This window comes from Denticeps clupeoides, chromosome 7 (genome assembly GCF_900700375.1).
Source record: "Denticeps clupeoides chromosome 7, fDenClu1.1, whole genome shotgun sequence".
NCBI classification, from domain to species: Eukaryota; Metazoa; Chordata; class Actinopteri; order Clupeiformes; family Denticipitidae; genus Denticeps; species Denticeps clupeoides.
The window spans coordinates 8,806,772-8,826,191 of NC_041713.1; the positions used below are offsets into that span (position 1 = coordinate 8,806,772).

Genomic DNA, 19,420 nt, shown 5'->3' on the forward strand with positions numbered 1-19,420 from the left:
AGAGAACTGGAGGTGCGGCAAGCTGACAGTATGGTGCATTTGTTCACTTTCTATGTGGGTCATAATTCTAGATATGACTGCTGCACTGCACTTTATTTTTTTTTCCCCCAAACACAACAATCAACATATAGATATGACAATTTATCATGTTGCATCATGTTAATCATTTTCGCTGTACCAGGTGTCTAAACCTTGAACTTTAATAAAAAAAAAAAAAAAAAAAATGCTGTAAATAGAACAAGGACATTTAGTACAGAGCCTTTGTAAATCACACATTACATGTCTTGGGGAGGGGCGTGACCATTTAAAAAAAAAAAAAAAAACTTTACAAAAACTTTTTTTTTTTTTTTTAAATGTATAATTTTTTACAGAACTTGCCACTATCAACATTAGCATTCATGGTGAACCAGAATTTCTGATGTGTCAATTTATCTGTTTAAATTATTAGAGTTCCGGTTGAGTTTCCAGAAGTCAAATACATAATTAAATAGATATTGCCACAAAAAAGGAAAAACAGAAAACAGTGTCACACAACAGTACAGCAGAAAATGCAGCCCTCTGCACCCCACAGATCACTTGTGGAACTCCTTCATCTAAGGTGAGAACGTAGCAGCAGTCAACATGTTCTGGTTCTCTTTCAGAGAAAAATGCTCTTGGTGCGAATTAAATTATTACCTAAAAATATAATTGCAATTTACTTTTTTTGTGAACAGCGTGAATGTGTATTATAAAATGCAGAATTTCTGCAAGCAACATGCCCCACCTCCTTATTTTTTGTCTTACAACAGTCCTCTTGCACAGTATTTGGTTTTAAAGTGCTTTTCATTCTTGCACATGCACGCAATATTTCCTGACTTTCCTCTCACTCGGGGACAGCAGCAACCTGTGTGGTCATGAGCACCAGTGGCACTTCCTTATCACCCGTGCCTAAGAGTGGCAACATCTTGTCCCTGAACCCGGGGGTGGTGAACGCGTACACCTCGCTGCCAGTCTTGGCATTATAGAAAATCACCTGACCCTCCTCACAGTCCAGATAGATGCCCACCCGCCGCAGGCGTCCTGATAACTTCACCTTGACAACGGGAGGGGCAGTGAGGGCTCGCAAGTGGGTTCCACCCCACCAAAGCACATAGTAACCATTCGCAGGACTCATGTCAAACAGGCCTTTTCTCTGAGCTGACTCTGTGACCACGCCCAGCTTCCAGTCCTTATTCTCACCAACGTTCACCTGTGACAAAGAGGGAGGAAATCTCACATTATTCAGAGAGACTTACAATCAGTAGTTACAGGGACAGTGTCTTCCTCCATGGTCTTCCTCAGGGAGACCATGGTAGTAAGTGGGGTTTGAACCTGTGACTTACTACCAGCCCCCCACTTATCTCCTGTTTAAATACCATGCGTGGGCATTTAATGATACATCTATGTATGTTTACATCTATGCAGGGAACAAATCTTTGACAAACCCAAAAAATAAATAAAATTGAAAAACCCTAGTGGATTACCTCCCAGTAATGCCTGCCGGAGTTAAAGCTCTCCTTGGCCAGGACACAGGACCAGACGTCGTAGCGCTGTGAGCTGGTCCTGTAGAACTGCAGCTTCTCGCCTCGCTTCACCTGCTTCCGGTCTTCAGACAGGATGAGGAACGGGTAGGCGGTCACCGGGTTCAGCGTTATGTCCTCTGGAACAACCATAGCATTCAGTGAGCCTCAGTTTACCGCTGGGGCCAATGATGTTACATCTCATATCAGGTTTGCCTTGTCTATAGTTTGAGACATAAAACAGAAAATGGACTCACCTAAATATCCTTTTACCTTTTTATACCCTGAAAGGAACCAAAGGAAACAATTCATGATAAAGCTGTTCAACATAGTGTCCAGATGTACAGTCTACACTTTAAACAGTCTACCAAAAATCCTAAAGCTTAATCTCCAGACAGACACGTTCTGACAATGAGGCAGCAGGACTCCAAAATCTATCCTCCAGTCAGGTCTGAGGTGCTAAAAACCTTTTTGGCGGCTTTATTTGAATGGCACTAAAGCATACATACAAACATATTGATTCAGTTTATACAAAAAAAATTGCTTCTGTTTAGTTTATTGGTGGATATAAAAATGTGAATCAACATTCTGGTTTACACACCTGTCTTTAACTTCTTCAAATCTGTAAAAGAAAAACAGCATACATTGGAATTTAAAAGCAGTTCTGATTCCACTGAATCTCGAATGTTTATAACTGCAGCAAAGTTCACCTAAAAGTGTGGACATTCAGTCCTACCTTTCAGGGACCAGTCTTTCCTTTTCATCGATCGAACACTCAGCATACTTTCGCTTTCAGGAAGTGATGATACTGGGGAGAAAAAAAAAAAAAAAATAAAATGTATATCAATAATGATTTCTACATGTAACAATACTTTACTACACAACTGCTCACTCAAGTTATTATTCGAAGGTACCATTTTGTAGACATGACATGAATGTTCATTGTATGAAAAAAAAACAAAAAAAAAAAAACAAAACAAAACAGGGTTGTTTATTGGAAAGGGAAGGTCAGTCATTGGGAAATGAATATGATCTGCATAACTCAAATGTTAGTCTCTTGCACAAGACGTTCATCCAGTAACTCGAACCTCCCTTTTGAATGGATCTGACGCAGTGGAGGAAGTACTATTTGAAACGCATTCATGGTTTCACATGTAACTGATCCAAAACAGATTGCATGACAATCCACCCTCTCATTGCCTACACAGTTATGATAAATGGTCCTATGGCCAAAACACTGATTGGAACAGTCTGATCACTGGACAGTAACCAAAAAAAAAAAAAAAAAAAAAAAAATTTTTAAAAATCACAATTTGGCCTTCCCCAAGCTACCACCAAGATAAGAGCTATAAGAATCCTTTATTGGTTCCAGAAATCCCACTACCATTACTCACCGGAGTGCCGGTAACGCACTCCCCCACCATGAATGTAGTCCAGCTTCTCTCTGATCTCCCCCAGAGCAGTCTTCACATCGTCCAGTGAATAGTGCAGCTCCAGCTCAACCTCTGGTCCCTCAAAATGCCTTTCCAACTCAGCCTGTACCGGTGCATTGACCGCATCAAAGCTCTAAAAAAAATATATAAATAAATAAATAAATAAAAAGTTTTTTCGGTTAGAAAGAAAATGCAACTGTTGAAGTAAAGGGTGGCTCTTAGACACTTGTTTTAATTCACCTACAAACCAGACGATTAAAATCTAAGACTGCTTTAGTATTATAAGTTAAGCACATTATTTTAACCTATACATAAAGGGTTTCTAATAATGACATTTCTCCAGTTCTGTGTGTGATGTTAGGAAACATGGCCATGGAGTTACATTTTACTCTGCCAGGAGGATGTGTGTTAGAGCATAGATTCACCCATATCACACACACACACAACACTGGACCATGAAGTCTACATCATACCTGAAGGAACCCGATGTGGTCCTCTGATGTGGCCTGGACCTCCAGCCGGGCCCTGCGTTCCTGCAACCTAGTCAGCTCCGATGCTTCACGATTCACTATTTCCTCCCCACGTCCAATCACAGAGGCCTCCTTATCTCGGATCCCGCCCACCAGCTCCTGGTGAATCCGATCCACTGACTGGGTCACATCCCCCACGAGCTGCTCCACCTCTGCCAGCTCCGCCTGGGTGTAGTGCTGTTGAAGCAGGGAGTGTTACAATATCTCAATGTACATCTATAATATAACCCACAACACCTCCAGTCAAATGAATTGTTTGTTACAAGTGCCTGAATATCACAATTCTCACAGCTCACATTACAGAAATGGAACAGAGCACCCACCTTCAGGGTGAGGATCCGTTCCTTCAGCTCAGCAAGTCTGTGGCTCCTCCGCTGTATGATGCTCTGCAGGTCCAGCTCAGTCTTTCCCAGGAGCCTCTGTTAAGATGAAGTCAGACTGATCGATTGTGAAATGAACTTTCAGACAAGACCAAGAGAAAGTCATTAAAATGAATTATTCTAATTTAATTATTACAGGTGTGGGGAAAAAAAAAAAAAAAAAAAAAATTCTATACTAAAACATAACGTGATTGTATTATGTGAAATATGATCCCGCTTGGCAACAGAATCAACTGGTGGATTGTGAAAGCTGATCAGAAACCTTGTTTATTGTGCTTGTCAAATAACTGAGTGACCTGTAGTTGTTACTTCATGAATGTACTTTAGTTCAACATCAGTGTAAACACCAAGTAGTGGTTCAATTTGATTTTCCAAAATGTTTTAATTTGTTTGCTTCCCATACCTTTCAGAAACTAAATGGTGTGTACCGCATGTTAAAAAACACGTTATAAAAGTAGCTTGCTTTTAATAAACAGCTTCACTTTTGAAATTTTCGAAAGCAGAATAGGCTCAATCCAAAATGGAAAGCATTCTTGCCCACTGGATTACAATAACATAATGGGAAAGATTCTTCAAACCTCGCTTATGACAAACGTAATGTGCAAAAAAGATAACGATGGCACCAAATGAATAAATAAATAGATAGGATAGATAGATAAAGTGTTTATTGAATGAATGCACCCACCTGCTTGATTACTCTCTCGGTTTGCACAGACACTGTGCTGTGGGTACGATGCTCCCCCAGCACACAGATGGCACAGATGCAGGTCTGGTCAGTGCGGCAGTAGACCTCCAGCAGTCTGCCGTGAGTGGCACAGGTGCGGCCCTTGAGGGCCTCCATGGGGGTTAGGAGCCGATGGTCCTGGTAGAAGGCCGTGGTTTTGTGTGGCTGTAGGTGTTCTTCGCAGTATGATGCTGTACATGTCAGACAGGAACTGACAGCTTTTTGTTTCCTTCCAGTGCACACATCACACAGCACCACATCTTCAGTCGAGGGGGCGGCACCAGAGTTCTCGCCTCCAAATACTTTGAGGCGGGGCTTAGCGACGGGTGGGGCACCATACTGTTTCTCTTTGTACTTCTGGGTGATTGCAGAAAAGACACGGTTGATGCTGAGCTTTGGCCGCTCCTCGAATACGTATTTGCACAGTGGGCAAGTGCAGACCTCACTCGAGGCCCAGTAACCACCAATGCAACCCTGGCAAAAGTTGTGGCCGCAGGGAGTGGAGACAGGGTCAGTGAAAAGGTCAAGGCATATGGAGCAGGTCAGCTCAAACTCAGAGAAGAGCTCCGGATCACCAACCACCTCAGCCATTCTCAGGTCTATTCCGCAAGACCTGGAACACAAGCAAATTTTAAATGCAGTGTAAATTGCAGTAAACGTTAACAAGGCCACTGCATTAACAAGCAAATCTTTATCCAATTCACTTATAGCTGAACCTGAAGTATGAAGTGTGCCCTTTTAGATCCACAAAAACCCCATTTACCCTTTGCATCATGCATTCGCCACTGCATTAGCACACATTCTGAATCGAAGCAAAATCTTAACACAATACCCAAATGAGGCCAACTGTGCACTTCTCCCCCAGGCCATGCTAAAACAAGTCTACTTGAGAACAGCAAAAAACATTCAAAGCACTTCAAACATTAACCTAAAAAAAAAAAAAAGGCAACCATTTTTTTCTTGCACCTACGGCACAAAACGACGCTGCGTAGATTAGGGATTAGAAGGCCGGAACCCTGTCTATGTTTATGTGCTCTTGTTGCACTAATGAGTTTGACCCTGTCTGCACGCTGCAGGCCAGACACCTGAACCCAATCATGACCAGTTGCACAAGGAGGAAGAGGAAATGCTTCGCTGAGCAAAGCAGGATGTAAGAACACAGAGCTGCACTATGTTTCCCCCAATCACTGATGCTAACTATGCAACTTACATATTTATAAGCATGCAAGTGAATAGATGCCACTTTGCAAATTGGGAATGTGAACCTTGGGAATCTTGTTAGCAATTTATATAGTATGATGCATCTAATTGGGGCCAATTAGAATAAATTCCTAAAGGAAGCTTTGGAGAAAGGCACAGTTGCATGCAAAATAATTCACCTCCATTAAAGGAATATGTTTAGTAAATTGGGCTGCATCTTCCAATAAAACAGACTATATACTGGCAGCATATAGTGTTGTGTTGAAGAACATGTGGCCTGCCTGCATGATTTCCCTCATGGTCTGTCCGAACACAGTTGAGGTTGAAACGTGTGTGTTAAGGCTTAAAACAACAGTCCAGTCACCAATTTCCACCTCCAGCAATTTAATGAATGCCAGATGAAACATATTTCATAACTTAACATTAATCGTCAATGCAGACCTGTTTTCTTGTCCCCTTGAGCTGAGTCAAGGGTAAATACAAAGATTTGTTTGCTGATGGCTTTCACCACATATCTGCTCAAAAATTATGTTCAAGGTGTTCTTTATGGTTCATTTCCTCAACTTTGCCTTGAGAAGCAGAGCGTTCTGTCACTTTACAGTTGAGAAATGGATGGAGATTACAATGTGCCCAACTCCACCCTCACTAGATCCTCCTTAGCTCAGAATGTTGTTAGTCCAGTTCAAAAAGGACAGCTGGTCCCTCTGCATTCCATGACAGAGCTTTAATATGCGCTGCTTGCGGTGTTGACATGATTGTGTGTTTTTTAAGTCATTCAGACAAGCAGAGGATTGGCGTAATGGAAAGATGTTTGTCTGTTTTCCATTACCATGTGTGATCTGTATCTGATAAGAATTTATGTGGCAAATTTGGAGGATTTGCATGCCAGGTGTATTCGTTTATTCCAATCAATATTATTTGCAGTATATTAGGAACAGATGTGAGAACAATGAGCAAATTGTTGTTATTATAATTCATTTACAAAAATGTGTGCTGTATGTTAAATACTACATTACTTAAAAGAGAACGGCCCTTGCTGCTCCGGCAGAGAAAGCATGAGATGTTTATGATAATAAAAGATATCATTTAACAGTTTCTCCACCGCAGCTACTGATACACACAATCGAATATCTATACACGTTAACAAGGGTCACTGTATACACAAATGACAGATAAGCCACCCACTGTAACAAGCCAATTATCCTTAATATTACAAAAATGCTCAAATGGATATAAATTGCACAAAAGCTAGGTACTAATTATCCTTTACTGGTACCTAAATTAACAAATGTTCATTCATGAATGAACCTGCATAAAACTTTAATATCAATATAAAATCTATTTTTTATGCATTAGAAGGCAGTTCAATCAGCGGAAGCAGAGTTTGTCCCCCAATTTAAAGATGATTATTGATTGTTGAAGTCAGGTTACATTAAACATTAAGGTGTCATCTTTTTTAAATTGTAGCAAAATATGAAAAAGCATTTAGAACTGACATGCACATACCTTCGATTGATTAAGCCCCCTGCTCAATTTCCTCACCCCCCTTCTGTTGTCAGTAGTGGATGTGCTACTCTAATGATCTGACTTGATCTGTCGTTCCTGACCTGACAGTCTCTGATCTGAGCCTTCTGGCTTTGCGGGTTTATCTCTGTGTGGCGTTTTACGACTTGGGCGTGTAAAACAGGGCCGGCCAAGGCACACAAAGTAGTCAAGTGAGTCAAGCAAGTTGTTGACACAAGCGATTCTTTCACAAGGCTTCCATGTGTGTTTCATAATGGCACTGCAGACATACAGTAGCTGTAAGGCATCTTTACATTTTGCTGTGTCACTCCATGGTGTCCTTACTAAGAAGGAAGCACTCAGTGACCCAGTTACTATATAGTTATTTCCACAGATGTTATGGTGATTGTTATTGTGAAACACTGCAGCACAGCACACGTTGACATGTGTCCTCTGCTTTTAACCATCACCCTTGGTGAGCAGTGGGCAGCCATGAAAGGAGCCGGGGAGCAGTGTGTGGGGACGGTGCTTTGCTCAGTGGCACTTCGGATGCACCTTGGTGGTTGGGGGATCCTAACCGGCAACCTTCAGATTACGGGCCGCTTCCTGGGCCAGCACGGCCCCTCCAGAATCAAAATGTCAGCCACAAGAACCTCTTTTGCAGAGGTCCTTTTGAAAATATTTAGCCATCCAAGTATACTGCCAAAATGACCGATGTTAAAATACAGTAGAACTGTTTTATTTCTTATTTCTCTCATCATCCTCCTTGACAAATTAGCTTTTATTAGCTTCAAACGGCATCCCCAGGGTCCTGTCCTGGTGCACCTTCCCATCACTATATATTTATTTCCACAGATGACACCCAATGACACCCACTTCTCCTTTCACCCCATCCCACCCATCACTCACACCCATACATGGTCACATCCTGTTCTTCTCCCTCCCCGGTATTTACATAAACTTCAGCCTGCTCAGAATTCTTCTGCCTACATTATAATCAGAACCCTTTCCTCTAAACCATATTACTCCTTTAAGAACGTCAGTGGCTCCCCATTGAATAAAGTCTGCACTTTGAAACGTTGAAGGCTGCCTGTAACCTTCCCCATTTCATCTGGCTGAACTCATCCAGATCAGTACACCCTCCAAGCCCGGGTAAAGGAGTGTTGCGTCAGGAAGGGCATCCAGTGTAAAACTGTTGCCAAGTTGATTGTGCAGAAGACCACACATTCCACTGTGGTGACACTTAACGGGAGCAGCCGAAGGAAGAAGAAGAATAAGATGACGCGATCATCAATTATTGACTGTCAGCAAATGCACAGCCAGTGAGGACATTATTCATTTATTCACAGCAGCAGCGAATATTAATAATAACCTCAGAGAATCCGGGTATAAGCTAGTTAAAGACCTGCAGCTCTGACTGTGTGTGAGTAAATGAAATGCGCTGCTGGTGCCGCTGAGACCCGTTATGCAACCGCAGCAGATCAGGCTGACGTGTGGTGCCCGTGAGCCGCAAGCTGCTGTCAGAGCCGGTCTGAGAGTAGGAGGTGGGAGTGCGAGAGTGCGAGGGTGTAATTTTAGGGTGTGCGCACAAAGCCGACAGGAGGAAAAGCGAGAAAAGAATGTCTGGAAGGCTCAGAGCTTTGTCATTACAACTGGCAGCAGCTGAGTTGGAGGAAAGTGTCCCCTGAGAGGAAGTGCAAAATCATGCCGTCACACTAAACTTAAATGTGTGCTTCAAAAGGTTCAGTAATTGGACCGACGATTGTTTGGTACAATCGTCGTACAATCGTAGTGAGTCATTTTGTAGACTTGACAGCAGTCACAGTGGCTGATAAGTACAGTTGTGGCCAAACGTTTTAGGAATGACACTAATACTGGTTTTCTGCTTCCGTTTTTAATTATGGCAATTTGCATATACTCCAGAATGTTATGAAAAACGATCAGATGAATGGCAAAGTCCCTCTTTGACACCCCCCCCCCAAAAAAAAACAAAACAAAAAAAAAAAAACATTTTCACTGCATTTCAGCCCTGCCACAAAAGGACCTGCTGAGATAATTTCAGTGATCCTCTCATTTACACAAATGAGAGTGTAGAGGAGCACAAGGCAGAATAGCAGACTGGATGCTTTAAAAGGAGGGTGATGCCTTGAAATCATTGTTCTTCCCCTGTTAACCATGGTTACCTGCAAGGAAACACGTGCAGTCATCATTGCGTTGTATAAAAAGGGCTTCGCGGGCAAGAATATTGCTGCTACTAAGATTGCTCCAAGAAACTTCAAGGAGAGAGGTTCAGGTGTTGTGAAGAAGGCTTCAGGGTGGCCAGCAAGCACCAGGAGCATCTCCTAGAGATAATTCAGATGCGGGATTGGGGTGCCAGAAAACCCCGTCCGGACCTTAATCCAATTGAGAACTTGTGGTCAATCCTCAAGAAGCGGGTGGACAAACTCCAAGCACTGATTTATGAAGGAATGTGTTGCCTTCAGTCAGGATTTGGCCCAGACGTTGATTGACAGCATGCCAGGGCGAATTGCAGAGGACTTGTGAAAAAAGGGCCAACACTGCAAATATTGACTCTTTGCGTAAACTTAATATAATTGTCAATAAAAGCCTTTGAAACTTATAAAATGCTTGTAATTGTACTTCTATACACTACAGAGAACAACTGAGAAACAGATCTAACAACACTGAAGCAGCAAACTTTGTGAAAACCAGTATTTCTGTAATTCTCAACACTTTTAGGCCACAACTGTACACTGTAGATGACGTGAACTAATAGGACGCATCATTCATTCTTTCGAATCTTTTCCTCCTTTTATTGTTTTGTATTTGGTTTTGATTCAAAGACAAGCTTAGACTTTGGAGACAGTTTTTTTTCTGTTCTGGTATATCTTCAAAAGTGGCTTGGTGAAATACCAAGCTGCCTTTTTGTAGGGCTCATTAATCATTGTGACACCCCCATCCTGTGGGCTTTTCAGAGAGGATGGGCCAGTTGTGGAATGTCTGAACACAGAGTCGAGTTGTTATCTGAAGTTGTATCGCTGCTCGGTGCCTGGAAGCTCATGCTTCTGCACAACAAATTGTTAAGAAAACAACAGGAAGATGTAATATGGACCAGTCAGCGTATGCCAAGGTTTCGGACCAAGATTTTGTTTCACATTTCTCTTCTGTTCTTGATTTATAAATAAACTGAGCATTTATACAACGTCAGGTAACAAATCGAATTCCTACATTGCACACCTGACCTGTCACATGCACAAATGTTGCCGTTCCTGGCTGCCTTACTGTCACGTTAGCATTAGAATTAGTTGTGTACAAGGACAAATTACAAGCCTGTCTTGTTTCAGGACTGCAAATGCAGCGCTACCTTGTGGACAGTTTTATTATTCTTTTTGTCCATTACATAACCCTACATAAATCCTGCATTTTTTTAACAGGGGAAAAAGATGGGTGCATTCCACCCATCTTTTGTCCTATTTGTGAGTGACTGGAAAGTCTTTCAGATGAAAGATGACATTATATATCTAAAAAAATAAAGGGAACACTTTTAACAAAATGTAACTCCAAGTCAATCGCATATCAGACAACAGGTGGAAATTATAGGCAATTTGCAAGACATCCCCAATAAAGGCGTGGTCCTGCAGGTGGTGACCACAGACCACTTCTCACTTTTGGTCACTTTTGAATGATGCCGGTGCTTTCAATCTAGTGGTAGAATGAGATGGTGTCTACAACCCACACAAGTGGCTCAGGTAGTGCAGCTCATCCATGGCACACCAGTGTGACAGTGTCTGTCAGCGTAGTCCAGAGCATGGAGACACTACCAGGAGACAGGCCAGTACATCTGGAGATGTGGAGAAGGCCGTAGGAGGGCAGCAACCCAGCAGAAGGACCACTACCTCCAAAAGGAGGAACTAGAGCACTGCCAGAGCCCAGCAAAATGACCTCCCGACGAGGGATGGCCACAGGTGTGGGTTGTGCTTACAGATCAAGACATTGCGACATTTGGCATTCGACAGAGAACACCAAGATTGGCAAATTGGCACCCTCTGCTCTTCACAGATGAAAGCAGTGCCAGACGTGAAAGAGTCTGAAGACGAAGTGGAGAATGTTCTGGTGCCTGCAACATCCTCCAGCATGACTGGTTTGGCAGTGGTGTGGGGTGGCATTTCTTTAGGGGGCCACGCAGGCCTCCATGTGCTTGCCAGAGGTAGCCTGGCTGCCATTAGATACCAAGATGAGATCCTCAGACCCCTTGAGACCATATGCTGGTTCAGTTTGTCCCTGGGGTCCTAATGCTAGACAATCCTAGACCTCATGTGGCTGGAGTGTCAGCAGTTCCTGCAAGATGAAGGCATTGATGCTATGGACTGGCCCACCCATTCCCCAGACCTGAATCCAATTGAGGACATCTGGGACATCATGTCTCGCTCCATCCACCAACAGTACATTGCACCACAGACTATCCAGGAGTTGGCGGATGCTTTAGTCCAGGTCTGGGAGGAGATCCATCAGGAGACCATCCGCCACCTCATCAGGAGCAGGCCCAGGCGTGTTGGGAGGTCATACAGGCACATGGGGGCCACACACACTACTGAGCCTCATTTTGACTCCATCAAAGTTGGATCAGCCTGTAATGTGTTTTACTACTTTAATTTTGAGTGTGACTCCAAATCCAGACCTCCATGGGTTGATTAAATTTGATTTGCATAGATAATTTTTACTTGATTTTGTCATCAGCACATTCAACTAATTAAAAACTTTGTTCTTTACAAAGAATATTTAATTAATTCAGGTCCAGGATGCCTTGCTTTTGTGCTACCTTTGTGTATGTCTTAATTGTGTAAGCATATGTAGCAGCCATGTTCAGGTTATTGTTGGGAGTTTGTGAAAAGGCACAGGGTCACACAGAATTTCTGGGCCTGAATCTGCATTAATTATTGCATTATTCAAGTGTCGGCTGTACAGTCCTCATTACAAGACAGCAAAATAAACCACTGGTTTACCCCCCAAATCTGTTACTGTACAGCAATAACATTACTAAAAGGTGTTGTAATTAACAGGCGTGTGGTTCTCTAATAACACGTTTGTTTGAAATGTCAGCACTCGGGGCATGAGCTCAAAAGAAATAAAAAAAAGGGCATTGGGCTTAGATCATTAGATCATTTACAGTAACTTTTTTTCTTTCAAAGCAAGTTACTAACATTACATACATAGACTGTGATGTGATCTTGTGCTGAATAAAATACATTGAAATAGAAAGGGTAAAAAGTTGTATGTATTCTTGAAGAAAAGAAAAAAAAAACTCAATGCAGAATATTTCCAGTCAGAACAGCATGAAAACACCGACATTTCCCTGGGTGAATGGATGTTGTATGCATGCCCCAGTTCTGCAGATGATGTGTTTCTTCAGAAATCTCCATAATGCAGCAGTCTGGATGATCCAGATGGAAGTCAGGAGAAAAAAAAAAAAAAAAAAGTCAGCCATGTGAACTATAGTTACATTTATGATATGATGCATACTGAGCTTCTTTAATTACAACAGCAGACCTGATCACATTTGTTTCACCCACCTGAAGAGAAGGGCGTCACCTTTGTTGTTGGCGACAGAATAGAAGCCGCTGTTAGGGGAGAAGTCCAGAGAGAATGTTCGGTAAATGGTCTTCCGTCTGAACATAGGAAAGTTGGAAAAGACTGTGAGGCTGGGAAGATGTACCTAGAAAGAGGAGAGGAAAAACATCAGAATGTTTTACATAGCACTGTGATGCAAAGGCATTTTAGCAGTAAAAGCTAACTGTCTGTTTTGTCACAATGCCGCAAAAGAAAAAATATAGATGGAGAGAAGAAAACACACACACACACACACACACACACACACACACAAAAGGTTCTAGAAAAGAATTTCCATGATTTCCATGACAATGACTGGCAAAATTTCATGACCATATGTGTTTTGACATTTTTGTGCAAATCTGCTGGTGAAAAAATTATATATTACAAAAGTCCAAATTTACCTGAAAATTACTAAAATGTAACTTCTGACAAGTCTGAAAAGCTTAACTTAAACAAACTGTCTTCCTCCAAGTTTGAGTAGCCCGTGCCCCAATCAGGTTCCAGCATAGATCAGCTGTAATTTACATGACTTTTAAAGGGAGATGTGTTGCTGCGGAGGTGCTGGAATATGAAAGCAATGCATGCAGCACCATGTGACATGGTTCACTACACAAAGGTACTAGACCTACGCTAGTTGTAAACATTGTAGTTGAAAATATAAAAAAAAAAAAATTCAGGAACGATGTACTTCATTACATTATACATACATTATGTTTTCAGTGTTAGCCTAGCTGAGTAAAGCACCGTCCCTACACACTGCTGCCCGGGCGCCTTTCCTGGCTGCCCACTGCTCCATCAGGGGGATGGGTTAAATGTAGAGAACACATTTCACTGTGTGCTGTGCTGTAATCACTTTCATTCACATTCACTCACTCATGTGTCAGATTTAAACGACTTTTACATAATTCCCAAATTATGGAAATTCAAATTTCCATGAGGTTTTTAAAGAACCCTGTATAACAAATAAACATGCTGTCATAAATATGCTGTCAAATTGGCCACATTTGTGGCCACAACAGGAGATTGGTGAAATATAAAAAGGAAAATACGGGAAACTAGGGGACACCCACCAGCCGATTGGCCTCGTCATCAGATCTGGACGCAATGGCGAGGATCTCAGATGTGGGGTTGAAGCGGAGCGAGGTTGCAGGGGTCAGCAGGTTCATGATGGCTTTCAGGGGTTTGGGCTGTGAGCTGGTCAGACAGGATGCCTGAGAATACACATTCACCACCCCGGACTGGGAGCTGGGAGGACAGAAGAGACCAGATGAAGTAGAGAACAGGCAGGTCTGACTGGACAGGTGTGTGGAGAGAGTATGGAGAGACTCACCCGCAGGCCAGGTACTGTCCATCTCGGGAGACAGCGATGGAAGTTCCTTTAATGCAGCCATCATCCACAAAGCGGTTGAGGCATCTGCTGCTCCTGACGTCCCAAATGAACACTTCACCCTCCTCTGCAGAGCAAGCGCAACCCTTCATCAACATGGAATTATTATGTTGAACTGCAAGAAGGGAACCTTGTCAGTCAGCCTTACCAGTGCTGGAAAAAATCTTGCTGCCATCAGCAGAGAACGCTGTTCCACAAACAGAACCATTCACCTTCATTGTACGGACAACTTCTCTAGTCTGAGAGAAGTTATGAAATCAATCATTAATACTGATCAGGAGTGCATCCCATACACATCACAGCTATTAATATTCTAAAATCAGTAGCACAGTCATACCTTCATGGTCATCAAGTGAAGGTATCCTGCGGAGCCAGTGAACAGGAGAGACTCTCCCTCTGGAGAAACTTCAAACTCTTTCACCCTCTTTTCATTAAGACCTGAAGAACCATACAACAGCCACACTGAACAATCTCCACCAGAGGTTATTCCAAAATGAACACCCAGAATATCATGAGGGGTGTGTCCAACTTCCAAAAGCACATGTATGTAAAGTTATCATAGTCTCATGAAACAGGAAAATCCCCTTAATATTGAGCAGAATGCACACATATATGCTGTGCATTCACAATGCACAGCATATATAGAAAGAGAAAACATGTTATTCTGACAAGCCTCTCTCACCTCTGACTGTGGGTACAGGAATGATCTTCCCCTCCATCATGTCATAGATGTAGAAGAGCTTATTCTTCAGGCCTGTCGCCACTACCTGTTCACCATTGGTACTGAAACAGGCCTTATTCACTGGGAATTTCTCCAAGTGGATGCTCTGGATCTTGGGGTTAGTCTTGCCATCAACCTGGAAAACAACAAATTCATTATCTCAAAGCCTGAGATTTAAAACCACCAACGGAGCGCATACACGGCAAAGTAAGCACACCTGAAAAAGTGAGATGGAATGGTCCAACCCTGCTGTCATGACGACCTGGGCGGAGGGGTGAAACTGCACAGTGGACAGGCGATCTTCGGCTGGACGATCATTGTTAGCGTTCAAACACTTCTTCATCTGAACAACCGCAAATAAAAATTTTATTACATGCTGAATATGACTTTAATCTAGATGGTGCAAATGGGTTTCAGTTTGGAAGCTAATTAGCATTCAACTGTTGATTAAATGATTGAAGCAGAATGTTATTTCATAGATTTAATGATTATTAATTTAATGACAACATCACCCTGATAATTCCTTTAGGTAGACTCTCAGAGGTTCCCACAAAGTTGCCAGTTTTCTGCAACAAGCTATCCTCCTCCTCCTCATCATCATCATCGTCGTCCTCATACTCATGGCCTCCTAGAATTGGCAACACTTATTTATGGAATCAGTTTTGAGCAGTTTCTTTATGACATAGATATAGTTTACCTCTTTTCTTGTTTTTCTTAACTTTCGTCTCTGCCCAAGATGGAGTTCCACCCATAGCTTTCTGAAATCTTAAATAATAAAAAAAAATGATCAATGACTAAAACTCTAAGAGCTAATTTTATAATTTTAAAAAGAGCACTGGTTTGCTTACTGTTCCTTTAGCCTTTGTTGCAGTTTCTGCTTGGGCATTTTTGCTTCCGCATCACTTTTAGTAAAGTCTCTGCGAAAGCGGTGTGTCATGTCTACCCTGCATCACAAGGAGGAAAAATGTCAAGTGGCAGCACTGGAGGATCCACAAGTGGACCATTAGATTAGTAAATGTTTTACAAAATGTTTTTTCATTTCATTCAGGCATTTTAGTCTCAATAAATTTTCAACGGAGACAAAAATAAGCACATACTCTTCATCGGCGCCATCATCATCATCCTCCCATGCTGCCTTTCTGGACTCTGGAAGCTGAAGCCGGGCTTCGTTTTCCTCCTCTGAAGCACTGGATTCATCATCTTCTAGCAAACTCGCACCTCTATCCTGCAAAGAAATGTTTTTCATTTCACGTATTACATTTTGTACATTTATAGTATTTAGCGACCAGGGCAGTGGTGGCCTAGCGATTAAGGTTGCCGGTTCGCATCCCGATCTGCCAAGGTGCCACTGAGCAAAGTGCCGTCCCCACACACTGCTCCCCGGACGCCTGTCACGGCTGCCCACTGCTCACCAAGGGTGACGGTGACGTTGTGTCACCGTGTGCTGTACTGCAGTGTATCACAGTGACAATCACTTCACTTTCAGGCATTATTATTATTATTGACAGAAATCATCTATGCTGTATTCTGTTAAGCAGACATTCCATAATTCGCTCCGAAGGGTGCCCCAATGCTTTAATTTCAAACCTTGACTATAATTAATAGCAAATAATACAGAAAACAAGCAACGTGAGATTGAAAAGGCGGCTGCGAACTACAGGCATCTGCATGCAGAATGAACGAACAACACACTCACCTCTAGCCTTTCCACCAGGTCCTCTTCACCACCGAACACCAGCTTTTCAAGCTCTTTCACGGACTCATCCTCCTCGCCCAGAGCTTTCATTAATTTCACATGTTTCTGTCTTTTGACTTCTTCTCTTTTCAGGTCCGTCGCCGGGGCTCGCTTCGTGCGATTCTTGCTTTTTCTAACGTCCGGAATGAATGCTTCCATTTTGTACAGACTCGTTAATCGTACTTCAATCAAAGTAGAAGCAAAATTGTCATAATCGCAATTACTTATTAACAGTGGGTCCAGGCAAACACGGTCAACGTTTGCCACATGGGAAGCAATGTGCTTCCGGTTCTGTGAACTCCGAACTCGGATGTTATTTTTTCCAGCCGCATTAATTCCGTGACACTTGGTGGCGCTGTTGCCATCTTATCGATTTTGCGCTAGATTTAGCGAGTTTTTAGACCCTCCAGCGACTCGTTTTCTCAAAAGCGACTAGGGACCAATTTTGCGGTGTTACTGGGGTCTTTTGAAGACTCTGGCGAGCCTCCGTGGGCTCCTCGCCGTCGCGATGCACCCACAGGCGGCCAGTCCTGGCGCTGCAGTCGGGGCATGACACGTTCACCCCTCCGCGTCCAGACTGCAAATGCATCACGCATGCGCGACGCCGCCGCGGATTAGAAATCTAAAATAAACGACTGCACCAAAACAAATCACCGGTTCAGCTCACGCAGCCTCAGTCACAATGCTGCCCTCGTCCACATTTACATTTGCGGCATTTATCAGACTACCTTATCCAGTGCGACTTGCAATCAGTAGTTACAGGGACAGTCCACCCCTGGAGCAACTCACAGTTAAGTGTCTTGCTCAGGGACACAATGGTTGTATGTGGGGTTTGAACCTGGGTCTTCTGGTTCATAGGCGAGTGTGTTACCCTCTAGACTACTACCACCCTCATCCACGCCTCTCTGTGACACCGAAGATGCATCATGCCTCGGTCTAAACTGTACTTTCAGAAACACAGAAAGCAGTGGGAATCGAATTCAAAGGCTGGCTGAAGGCTACATACTGCCTGTATTGCAAGGCTGACTTCTATGCCAAACTTAGCAATGTACTGACAACTCAGAAACATCCTCAAAAGGTAAAACCTTATAACAGTTCCACCCAAACCACACTGCCATCAACTGTTAGAATATTTATTCTGCCGTGGTGCCGGCTATGCATTGAACACTGTTCTATGCTGGCATGCGATTCTACCCACTTCACAATGCACAGGACAAAGAGTACAGGAATGATCAATGGTGTTCTAGCACCCTACTTTCTAAAAAGGTTGGTCGCAGACGTGGGTGAGCATTGTTTCAGCCTCCTCCTAGATGGGGTCCACAGATGTACGTTTTCTCTAGGTGTCTGGGGATTGTGATTCGGTATTTTAGTGACACTAAACAGACAATTGTGTCAACCGTTCCGGGGCTGGTTGAGTTGGAGGGAGGAGATGTTGAGAAACTCCTTGGGGATAGGGACAGTGGGGGATTGATAATCGAGTCCATAAAGTGGAGGAGCATGACCTCAGAGATCTGGTTCTTATTCGCTGCAGCTCTGCAGTCATGTTTGCAATGACCCCCCCCCCCCCCCCCCCCTAGTGTGGATTACTTGGTACGAGAGACTAATTACTGGTTTTCGGTGTCTCCAAAGCGCAGGGAGTCATTCAAGGCCATATATAACACCATCAACTGTGGGGAGAAACCCCTACAGATAACCAAGGTCTGCGCCACATGTTGGATTTCCATTGAACCAGTGTTTTCAGCCATTTTGGACCACTGCTACATGGCTAAGGTTTTATACTCGATGTTCAGTAATCCTCAAAACATCTTGTTTTTCGACTTTTTTGAAGCCTGTGCTGGGTGAGGAACAGTTGGCTTTTGAGGGAGAGCAGGTAGAACCTCATAAGCTATTCGACAGCTTGGTTAGCTTGATGAAGTCTGTTAGGGTGCTGAATCTGCTAATAAATGCTGATGTACTCAAAAAATGAGTTGAAGGTGAGCTCGCCAGACAACACTGAAGTATTGCAGTACATGTCAGATGTCTACGTGGAGGAAACGCTAAAGCACAATAAGAACCCTGGAGAAACAGTAAAAATAGCCAAGCTCTTTGCCTACTCCCCTGCAGAGGTAGACAATGGCTGACAGAGACAGACCCTCTGTGTCTGTGCTGTCCTTGCCCCACTCAAGTGTTGAAGTGGAGAGAGCATTCAGCCAGATGAGTGTGGTGAAAAGGAAACTCCGCAGACTCCATACCACATCAGCTGCTCTCTCATTTAAGCCAGTTCCATTAGTAGCTGAACCTTACATAGAGGACCTTGACCAAAATGCCGACAGGCCGCTCTTTCTGTAAGCCAGCACGGCCTGTGTGTATGTAGAAGGGCATCGTTTTCTCACATTGACACAGACAGTTTTCTTTTTTTTTTGTTTTGTTTTTTTTTGTTCATTTGAATTGTTAATGTAGAGTTTATGCAAAAACTGCTGCTATATGGACACTGGTCACATTTGCTGGTCCCAGGTCTGGATAAGGATGAGGGTTGGAACTGTGATATTAAAAAAAGAACCGACAGAAGAAAGTTAATTTGTAGTTCTAAATGTATTTAGATTATTTCGACCACTTTTTGTCTCTCCTACGATATGTTCCCGCTCTCCTACAGTGTCCTTTACATGCACATGCACACCCA

General features: G+C 43.0%; 2 protein-coding genes across 2 annotated transcripts; both read right to left on the reverse strand.

Annotated features, from left to right (window-relative positions):
* Positions 1-335: 335 nt before the first annotated feature.
* On the reverse strand, positions 336-7,432 carry btr30 (bloodthirsty-related gene family, member 30). The gene is made up of 10 exons (XM_028985130.1): positions 7,312-7,432; positions 4,567-5,218; positions 3,825-3,920; positions 3,445-3,678; positions 2,933-3,104; positions 2,275-2,346; positions 2,140-2,160; positions 1,796-1,822; positions 1,503-1,678; positions 336-1,228 (listed from the first exon to the last, which is right to left on the reverse strand). The coding sequence occupies exons 2-10, from the start codon at positions 5,194-5,196 to the stop codon at positions 863-865; spliced, it is 1,794 nt and encodes a 597-aa protein (XP_028840963.1). The 5' UTR covers positions 5,197-5,218; positions 7,312-7,432; the 3' UTR covers positions 336-862.
* Positions 7,433-12,459: 5,027 nt separating this feature from the next.
* utp18 (UTP18 small subunit processome component) lies at positions 12,460-18,310 on the reverse strand. The gene is made up of 13 exons (XM_028985136.1): positions 16,723-18,310; positions 16,124-16,251; positions 15,875-15,970; positions 15,724-15,791; positions 15,539-15,654; positions 15,244-15,369; positions 14,988-15,162; positions 14,643-14,743; positions 14,454-14,544; positions 14,249-14,372; positions 13,989-14,163; positions 12,879-13,021; positions 12,460-12,739 (listed from the first exon to the last, which is right to left on the reverse strand). The coding sequence occupies exons 1-13, from the start codon at positions 16,918-16,920 to the stop codon at positions 12,715-12,717; spliced, it is 1,566 nt and encodes a 521-aa protein (XP_028840969.1). The 5' UTR covers positions 16,921-18,310; the 3' UTR covers positions 12,460-12,714.
* Between the last annotated feature and the right edge of the window lie 1,110 nt (positions 18,311-19,420).

Coding starts and splice junctions, on each gene's coding strand:
- btr30 (XM_028985130.1), bottom strand. CDS start 5,196: ATGGCTGAGGTGGTTGGTGATCCGGAGCTCTTCTCTGAGTTTGAGCTG. Junction 2,347..2,932: donor AGTGCGTTACCGGCACTCCG/GTGAGTAATGGT, acceptor TTTTCTCCCCAG/TATCATCACTTCCTGAAAGC. Junction 1,679..1,795: donor AAAGGTAAAAGGATATTTAG/GTGAGTCCATTT, acceptor TGGTTGTTCCAG/AGGACATAACGCTGAACCCG.
- utp18 (XM_028985136.1), bottom strand. CDS start 16,920: ATGGAAGCATTCATTCCGGACGTTAGAAAAAGCAAGAATCGCACGAAG. Junction 16,252..16,722: donor ACCTGGTGGAAAGGCTAGAG/GTGAGTGTGTTG, acceptor ATTTCTTTGCAG/GATAGAGGTGCGAGTTTGCT. Junction 12,740..12,878: donor GGTGACGCCCTTCTCTTCAG/GTGGGTGAAACA, acceptor TGGATCATCCAG/ACTGCTGCATTATGGAGATT.